Source organism: Phaethon lepturus, unplaced genomic scaffold, assembly GCF_000687285.1.
Source record: "Phaethon lepturus isolate BGI_N335 unplaced genomic scaffold, ASM68728v1 scaffold31220, whole genome shotgun sequence".
In the NCBI taxonomy this organism is placed as follows: domain Eukaryota; kingdom Metazoa; phylum Chordata; class Aves; order Phaethontiformes; family Phaethontidae; genus Phaethon; species Phaethon lepturus.
In genome coordinates, this window is record NW_010511688.1 from 3,147 (window position 1) to 11,925 (window position 8,779).

The 8,779-nt window shown below is 51.1% G+C and overlaps 1 protein-coding gene across 1 annotated transcript; it reads left to right on the forward strand.

The window, feature by feature from the left end:
* Positions 1-393: 393 nt before the first annotated feature.
* Positions 394-7,566, forward strand: CFAP20 (cilia and flagella associated protein 20). Its single transcript, XM_010284815.1, has 7 exons — positions 394-451; positions 2,268-2,290; positions 3,239-3,318; positions 4,402-4,513; positions 4,863-5,051; positions 6,075-6,185; positions 7,079-7,566. Exons 1-7 carry the CDS (start codon positions 394-396, stop codon positions 7,082-7,084), a joined length of 579 nt encoding a protein of 192 aa, XP_010283117.1. The 3' UTR covers positions 7,085-7,566.
* The last annotated feature ends 1,213 nt before the right edge of the window (positions 7,567-8,779 follow it).

The following is an 8,779-nucleotide window of genomic DNA, read 5'->3' on the forward strand; positions in this document are numbered from 1 at the left end:
GAATGCTGTGTCGGGGTCCTCTCTTGCAGCCCTTCTCTGACCTGTTAATTTTCTCACAGAGCATTCTTGTCTGGATTGCCCTAGATCTCTGCATCTCAAATACAGCAGTCCGTGCTGCTCATTCCTCCTCGCAAACCTGTGTGCACCAAGTGCTACAGCCAGGTAGCTTCTGCTTTTGCCTCTTGTTTTGCCTCCTCTCCCTTCCTGGGGGAGGGAGGTGGCACAAGGGCCTCGTGCCTCTCCTGGACCCACAACTAGCTTTGAGAAGTACTGGCCTGCCCGGAGGCAAGGGCATACCCGTGCCTACGGTAGTCTGGGCGATGGCACCGGTCACGTTTCAGCTTGCTGTTGTTGGCATAAGCCCATCACCTAACGACGGGGTGGCCGACAACGATGCGGGAGCGAGCCTCCAGAGGTCGGCCTCGGACCATGGCATCCTATCCACTGGCAGGTGGGCAGCTGGACCTGGGGAGGATTGCTCCATGCTGCTTTTCCTCTGGTCTTTGTTACGTTTGATTAGTGTTGCTAGCAGCACAGGCAGTGTCAAGAAATAGATATGTTCAGACACAACTGTCTGTGAAGCTGCTGCTCCCTCCAAACCCTGTGAGATTTGAGGTTTGCATCTGCAAAAAAAGCTTTTTCCGCTTGTCTTTAGACAGTTTTCCTGGTTCAGAGGATATTCGGCATTTGAAGAAGTTTTATTGCTAAGAGGACTATTACCCTTTTTTTTCCAGCTTCAAAAATCCAGCTTCTTAGGCTTAAGATGGCTAGAAAATACTGGCCAAGTAGAAATGTGGAGTGTTCTGTTTAGATTTCTAAAATTTTCTGCAACCTTCTCTTTCTGAGCTTCTGTGGGGTAGGGGAAAGCCCTGAAGACTGGGAGCGCTTGCTGAGTAGCCAGTGCGAGCACAGCAGGACTGTTCCTCCCGCCTGGCGCTGCGCAGAACTGGTGTCTGTGCCTGATGGAGCTGGAGTTGCCTCTTGGTCTCTGTGAGCCCATTGGAGGAGGGACCCCCAGATCTGGTGGGGGAAGAGAAGTGCTCCTCTGGGCTTGACCAAAACGTGTCCTCTGGCAGGGAGGTGGTCGCTGAGGCAGACAGGAGGCAAGCTCAGCCTCCAGCAGGGATCCGGGCTCTGGAGCGATCGGAGGGGTTTAGCTGGGGCGTTGGGCCCCTCCAAGCCCCGGAGGGCAGCACTTTGAGCCCTAGTTGGTGGTGAGCACTTCTGATGCTGTTCAGCCTTATCTGACCGAAACGGTGAGGTCGCTTAGACTTCTGATCCAGCCGGCGTTGGATGTCACGCTCCAAATGTCTGTGTGTCTGTCCTGCCGGTGCTGGCTGTAGGCACATGCGGACAGGCTGGCTTTCGTGCGGAAGGGTGCCTGCGCGACCTGGCCACTGTCTCCCTGCAGCTGGGCCGTAGTGCAGCTCACAAAAATGTATACTGACCTAGGTAGAACTGGGAGGAAGGGCTCTGCCACGGTCTGGCCCTGTTCTGTACTTATCTCCTCTCTTTTCTGCTGTCTTTCATCCTGTTTCTGGCAGCGCTGAGGAGGAAGAGTTGCTGCTTTTTGTTGTCCCTGTAATCTGGGCAAGGAAAGCCTTCACAGGCTAATGAAGGGGACCTGGTTGCAGATAGAAACACTGATGATGAATTGGTTTAAAGCATGTTTAGCTGTTTTCTCTGTTACTGTCCTCTCCAGAGAAGCCCAAACCTGAACCTTCTCCCCTCTGAGGAGCCATAAGCTACCCTTGGTGAAAGCTGTCTTACATGGCGTGGAGGCAGGCTTTGTTGTGCACTACTGTCACCTGCTTAGGCAGGGTTATTTCCTGGTGTTAAGTCCACGTACTGTTTCCCTGTGGGTTCCAGGATTTAATTTCCCATATGCCAATCGCTGCTTCAAATACGGAGAGGCACATGGGGCTTCTGCTGAGCTTGTCATTTAAAAAAAAAAAAGAGGAGGGGGAGGGAAAGTCATCCAGACCTTGTGCACTTGGTTTCCCTGAACAGACCTATAAATCCATGGGAGTCGCATTTGATGCAGAGGAGAGATATGGTTATCCTTTAAGGATCCTGTCTCTGAGCTTAATGTTTTCTGGAAGTATCTGTGCAGGCTTGAAGCAGGGTTAAGAGCAGCCTGGCAGGGCAAGCTGCACTGTGGCACTTAGCAGCAGCAGCTGGTTGATCCAGGCTGAGGTTTCTTGAACCTGTTTAGTGCAGAGACAGGCCGGGGGGGTGGTCTTGTCTCTTTTCTTCTTTTCTTCCAGCAAATGTATGCAACATCACCCAGGTAGGTCCCTTGGAAGAAATGAACTCGGAAGATGAATTGCTAAACCTGTAAATCATTTTGTAGCTCATGACTGGAACCATCCCATTAGAAGCTTAATGTATCATATATTAGCAGTTGTCATAGGTGCTAAAGAAATTAATTCATTGAGCCGGAAGGAGCCTTGCAATTTGCTGATCTAGCATTGGGGAAGAGCAGAGGGCTTAATTAGCAAAAGTGCCTTTTAAATGGAGATAAATTTGATGGGAAGTGAGCTGCTTCATTAAAAAAATAAATCCTTAGACCCTGGGATTCATCCATGTTGCTTGTGGAGGAAAAATGAATTTGTGTTGGCTCTTGGTTCCAGCCCTGGCCTCCCTGAGCTCTGTGGGGAGCTGGCTGCATGTGAGTAGCCAAATCCCTGTGCCCCTCAGCAGAGCAGGCGATGGCTCTGCGCTTGCATGTGCTGTAATTATGAAGAATTTTAACCAAGCTCTCATCTGGTCCTGCTGTTCCACAGAGGCAGTCAGCCATGCCCAGCAGTAGAGACTAAGACCCTTTGGTGACTGGTGGCTGGCTGGTGGCTCCCTTTGCTTGCCCCTGTATAGTTCCTACTAGTTTTTACCCCTTATCCCACTCTAGTTTGATCTTGCTCTGACACTTTTATGTTTGTTTATTTGGGCCTCTAACATGAGGCTTGAGTCACTTGTGCTCACTGTAGCATGTTTTGATAGATTGAAGTCTTGCGCTCGGTGTCCAGGTAGCATGGCTGGGCCATAAACTCTCGCTTGGAGTGCTGGCACCCTGGGCCGGTGATCAAAGCCTTGTAAACGGCGATGTCCAGGACAATAGGAGCCAAGTGAACGTAGATGGGTCCTTCTGGGATCTTTTTCCCCCTCTCAGTGGAGCTGTGGGTGCCTCTTGTTTCCCTCTCAAGTAAGGTCTGTGCTGTCTGCCCCGCTTTTCTTGCAGGTGCGCAACGGCCACATCAAGCGAATCACCGACAATGACATTCAGTCATTGGTGCTGGAGATCGAAGGAACTAATGTCAGGTAGGAGAAGGCATCTTATTCTGCCATAGTGTGCCCTAGGGGCTTGGCTCTGATGCAGAGTGAAAGATGTCAGCGCCCAGCAGACATCTCCTTCAGACTGTACTGCAATCTCTTTGTCAATAAATTGAGGAATATGATCTGGGGGTCAGATCAGTGATACCCCTCTGTGGCACTGTACCGTGCTTTTGCCTGGATGTGCTTGTATAGCTCTCTGTCATTCTCAGCGGGGCTAAGGGATAAAAAATAAAGATATAGCCCCATTATTTTTCCATCACCTGGGGGGAAAAAAGCTGTGTTTGCTGCCCAGTCCCCAGTCGGTGCTGCCAGTTACTGAGAAAGCAGCACTCTGTCTTCTGCATCTTTCATTGTCTTAGGCCTGCTCTGCTGCTCTCCCCACGTGACAGCCGCTCTCCCAACAGCAGGAAGATCAAAGGGAGATTTATGAGGGAAATTGCTTTTGGTGCTTCGCTTAGCAACCTCGTCTCCATCGACTGGGGAGAGAGACGCCAGCTCCGTGAGCGGGTTCGGAGTCTCCAAGGCTTCTCCAGGGGTGATTCGGAGCAGGGCGCTCCTTATAAGGGCAGCGGAGACTCCTCTCCTGCAGACGGGCTGAGCCAGCGCTTCTCTTCCTCCCAAGATGTGTTGATACAGAACTTGCCAGGCGTGACGTGTACTTCTAGGGCTCGTGACCTCTGTTTTCCCAGCCATATAGAGCACACAAGGCCTCTGCTGTGCTCTGGAGGGCTCTACCTGTTCAGTCAAGGGTAGGAGGAGGTTGTGCTGTTAAGAAACAGCACTGACGTGGCCTTGAAACTGGGGAGGTGAAGCTGTCCAGGAAGGTGTTTCATGCCCTGGCTGAGAAAAATGGGATTTGAAATGCAGTCTTTGGGCCTTCTATCTTGTTCTCCCTGCAGCTACCTGCTCCTGTTATAGGAAGTCTTGGTTGTTTGCTGAGCCCTTACGATCACAGCTGTCTTTTCTGCCTGTCCTCCAAGACTGCTTTAGGTTAAGGGAAAGACTCGGGAGTCAGGCTGTGAGCTTTGTGCCATGTGAGATCCTAAAGCGTTTTTCTGTCCCTCTCAGTACAACGTACATCACGTGCCCTGCTGACCCAAAGAAGACCCTGGGCATCAAACTACCTTTCCTAGTGATGATCATCAAGAACCTGAAGAAATACTTCACTTTTGAAGTGCAGGTGAGGAGCGTGTAGCGGTGAGGCCCCTCCGGGGACCAGTGAGGAAGGTGCCAGGGAGCATGCACTCTTATGTTGGAACTTGTCCCAGGCAGCAAGTGGTCCCCAAAACAGTTTTGCTTTCTTGGCCATATGATGTGTCAGATCTTCTGCTATGAGGGCATCAAGTCAGCTCACAAAACGAAAATGTGTCTGTTTCCTGTGTTAAAAATTCTTCTGCTGTGAAACGGAGGTGCGGGAGTAGAAGAGCCCTCTCTTGGACATGGGTAGAGCCAGAGTCTAGAATGGCTGCTGTCTTGGAGAGCTTGGGGCCCCTGACACCTGCCTCAGCAGCCTGCCTTCCTTGCCCCAGGTGCTGGATGATAAGAACGTACGCCGGCGTTTCCGGGCAAGTAACTACCAGAGCACAACTCGGGTGAAGCCCTTCATCTGCACCATGCCCATGCGGCTGGACGATGGCTGGAACCAAATCCAGTTCAACCTGTCGGACTTCACGCGCCGGGCTTATGGGACAAATTACATCGAGACCCTGAGAGTTCAGGTGAGAAGCGGGCATGTTCTGCCCACAGAAGCCAATGGTTGGTAATCTCCCGGCTGGCTGGGACAGCCTTGCTGTGGACTGGAAATCCAGGTTTAGCCCTGACTGGTTTCTTTGCTCCCCTCCTGCAGTGCTCTGCAAAGAGCAGGACTAGCAAAGGCCTGACTGAGGCAGCACAGGTCTTGGTGCTGCCTCACTTCACTGGACTAGACTGGGATGAAGGAGCTCGTTTCCATCTTTTTTTCTCTTGATGGCTCTTGGTTAGAGTAAGAGTTGCAGTCCACCTAAAGTTCCCTACGGTATGCCATGCATCTTGCTGGTTGGAGGTTCTGCTGGGAATTAGCCGTGCACTGCCTTACTGTCCAGATATGCCAGACAGTGACCGGATGGGTGGGAGCCTGGCTGGTAAAGACCCAGGGTGTTATGGCCCGTACATATCCTTGGTCAAGCTTGTTTCCTAGTGCGGGTGGAGTGACCCTGCCTTCACCAAGCCCATGTTACTGCTTAGGTTTGTGAATCTTGTTCCATATGCTAGGGATTCATGTTCGCTGTGTCCCGGTGGCATGTGTTATTTTGAGGAGTCCCTATGTGTGGAGCATGCCTCTTCCTCAGTGTGATGGGACTGCTGCAGTTCCTTGTGGGATTGCCCTGAGATGAGCAGGCAGTGTTAAAAATGCGGCAAGCTGAGGCTGAGAGTGTTCTGGCAAATCCTGACGCCAGTGGAGAAGCAGAGGTGGGTTCACAGCAAAGAACCGTCTGAGCAACTAAGGCAAATCTCAGTTTGCAGAGGTGCGAGAGCTTGGCCAAATCTCTTGAGCCAGCCCGCATCACTGGAGCAAGCCTGTAACGCATAGCAGAGGCATGGGCCAACGTTTCTTCTCTGATGTCCTGTCAGATTCAGAGAGAGGCAGTGAGGCCTCTTCTCCAGCTGCTGAGCCAAGGAATCCAGGCTGCTGCATGACAGCGAAGCTGGATGCGGAAGAGGAGCATATGGAAAATGGACTGACTCTTTGTTTTGACTCTCAGATCCATGCCAACTGTCGCATCCGACGGGTGTACTTCTCTGACCGGCTCTATTCAGAGGATGAGCTCCCAGCTGAGTTCAAGCTGTATCTGCCTGTACAGAACAAGGCCAAGGTGAGCTTGTCGTGGGCAAGGAGGGTGGGAGCAGCAGCTGGGCCAGGCTAGCATTCCTCTTCCTCCTCCCGCTGCCTTCACACTGCAGAGTTTCTTCTAGCAGCAGAGCTCTTACCAGCTTTGGCTGTCAGCCAGGGAGCACCCTCACCGTTGCCAGGGTGAGCCGTCTGTCAGGGCTGCCTTGCTGAGGCTTGCTTGCCAAAACAGATAGGAGTTGTCATTCCCATCTAGGAGCAGGGTGAGCTGTGCAGCTGCTACCCACGTCCTTCCTGTTCATGGTGAAGGACCCTGGGCAGGGTGGCAGCCTCCCGGCACCTCTGCGGAGCTTTCACCCATGACTCAGCACAGCAGCTTTGCTCTTCAGAGCTGGCTGCAGCTCCACACTTGTCTTCCAGGAGGGATGCCATTTGTGCCCCTCTAGCCCAAATTTACTCCCGTCTGATCTCCTCCCTGCCCAGTGCAGACAGTGGTGCTATGAGGTGGGAAGGGGATAGGCAAGGTTGTGGCTGCCTAACAGGAGATGCCAAGCTCTGCTCTTACAGTGATGGGACAGGAGTCCCTGGCATATTGGCAGCAGTCTTCAGGCTTGTGAGGAAGCACCTTCTTTTCCAGTGCCAGCCTGTCCCAGTGTGGATGCTTCTTTTAGCAGAGACGTTTCCTGGGCAAAATTTCAAGGAGCTGAGGGAGGATGTCGAGTGCTGATCTTAGTGGGAGGTAGAAGGCAGTGTTAACAGAAGGTAACACCTCTGGGGAACCTGTCACTGCCTTCTGGGCTGTAGCAGCCTCCCAGAGGTGTCTGGTGTCTGGGGAATGCTTGGACCACTCGTCGTACAGTTGTTTTGATGCTGCCAAGTCTTAAGAAGTGTCTCCTTTCTTCTCCCTTCTCTGTCCAGCAATAACACCACGTTGGGAAGAGATGCAAGAAATGTTTGGGGTCAGCAGAAAAAAGGAAAACAAAAGCAGGCGGAAGAGAAGGCCCTGCTGAGACCAAGTTTTAGATCAGCTCACCTTGCCTAGGGTAACTTTGATTCAACTGGTATCCCTCTTCTGGACAGGACACAATTAACCATGTAACAGGTCTGGGACTATGTTGTTGTGCGAGTTGTACTGAATCAGAGTTTTCCTAGCTATTCCTGAAGTGCTGAGCCTAAACACTGCAAGTGGCCTGGTACCTGATCTTGTGTTGCACTGAGGCGTTGCTCAAAGTGGCCACTGTGCCTGTGAAGAGGGGATTCAGGAGGAATTATGGGGTTAAGTGTGCCCTCTTGAAGATACCAATTCTATTTTTTTTCTTTCCTTGTTTTCCATCTCTTATTTTATATATGCTCTAAATATGGATGTGATACTCACTCTTGGAAAGTCATTAAACATTTGAGACTGTAAGTCTGCTCCTGGCTTCTTCCTCCTTTGATGGATCCTTTAACGTGGACATGTTAGCGCTTCAGAAGTGCTGAGGAATTCTTTAGGAACCCTGATGTTTTGCAAACCCAGAGGATTTGCCTCTGAATTTGACTTTGATTGGCAGCCTCACTTTGTAAGGGATAGCACAGACTTGAACAACAGCAATCTGGAGAGAGGAAAAGAATAGTAAGGGTTCCATAGAGGAGACAGGATCTGTCGCCAGTCTATGGGGTTTGTCATACTCTACCTATGACAAAAACTCACGCTGTTCACTCTTAGTACATGGAAATGTTTTTTTTCATTCCTTTCTTACTTGAAGCCATTTTCCCAGCAGTGACAGATTGGTTTTACCTGCCCGTTAGGGCACAGCTCTGTTTTGCTGTGTAGTTAAATAACTCACTCCAGCTCTCAACCAAGCCTTTAGCAGATACTTACAGCAAGAGGCACACAATAGTCTTCTAGCTGCCAAATTGTCTCTTTCCCCAGGGATCAAAGGAGAGGCTTAGCAAAGCGACGTAACAGGAGCGGAAGTCTTTTCCTGTGCTGAAGCTGCCCTTCCCTGCCTCAAACCAATCTGCCTTTGTTGTGGAAAGGCTTGCGGAGGGGAGGCCGCAGACCTTGGCCAGTAACGGAGAGAGTTACTGGGAGTAGCTGATGCCTTTCCTCCCTAGGGCCAATCCCCCCACAGCTACTCAGGTGGGTAGGTACCTAAGGTGTCCCCTGATCCTTCCCTGGTGGTGGGCTGTGCAGTGAACTGGCAAGACAATTAAATTAAAAATTTAATTTAATTTAATTTAAACAAAGCTGGTCTCTCCCAGGAGGCGGAGAGCCTGTTGGGGGACATCTGCCCTAGATTTGGGGTTTAGTCCTGACTGCTGCCTCTCCACCTGGTTTAAAGGTTTGGCATGTCTGTGCACCTCTGTATGGACCCTACTTTACTTCTGTGGTCAGTTCTCTGAACATCTATAATGCAACTGCCTTATTTGCACCTTTAAAGCTAACAGGCTTTGAACTGGAGGTGCGGACCCCGTGCTGCCATGTGGTGCTGGATTGCACTTGCGGAAGGCTTTCTGGAGAAGACCCTTCCAATTTTTAAAGCAGCTGAATAGCTTGGTAGCTCTAAGGAGCCAAGCCAAGGACGCCCACATGGGAAGGCACCATCCATCTTGCTTTGACATCTGTCAAGGCTTGGC

Coding starts and splice junctions, on each gene's coding strand:
- CFAP20 (XM_010284815.1), top strand. CDS start 394: ATGCGGGAGCGAGCCTCCAGAGGTCGGCCTCGGACCATGGCATCCTAT. Junction 3,319..4,401: donor ATCGAAGGAACTAATGTCAG/GTAGGAGAAGGC, acceptor TGTCCCTCTCAG/TACAACGTACATCACGTGCC. Junction 5,052..6,074: donor TCGAGACCCTGAGAGTTCAG/GTGAGAAGCGGG, acceptor TTTGACTCTCAG/ATCCATGCCAACTGTCGCAT.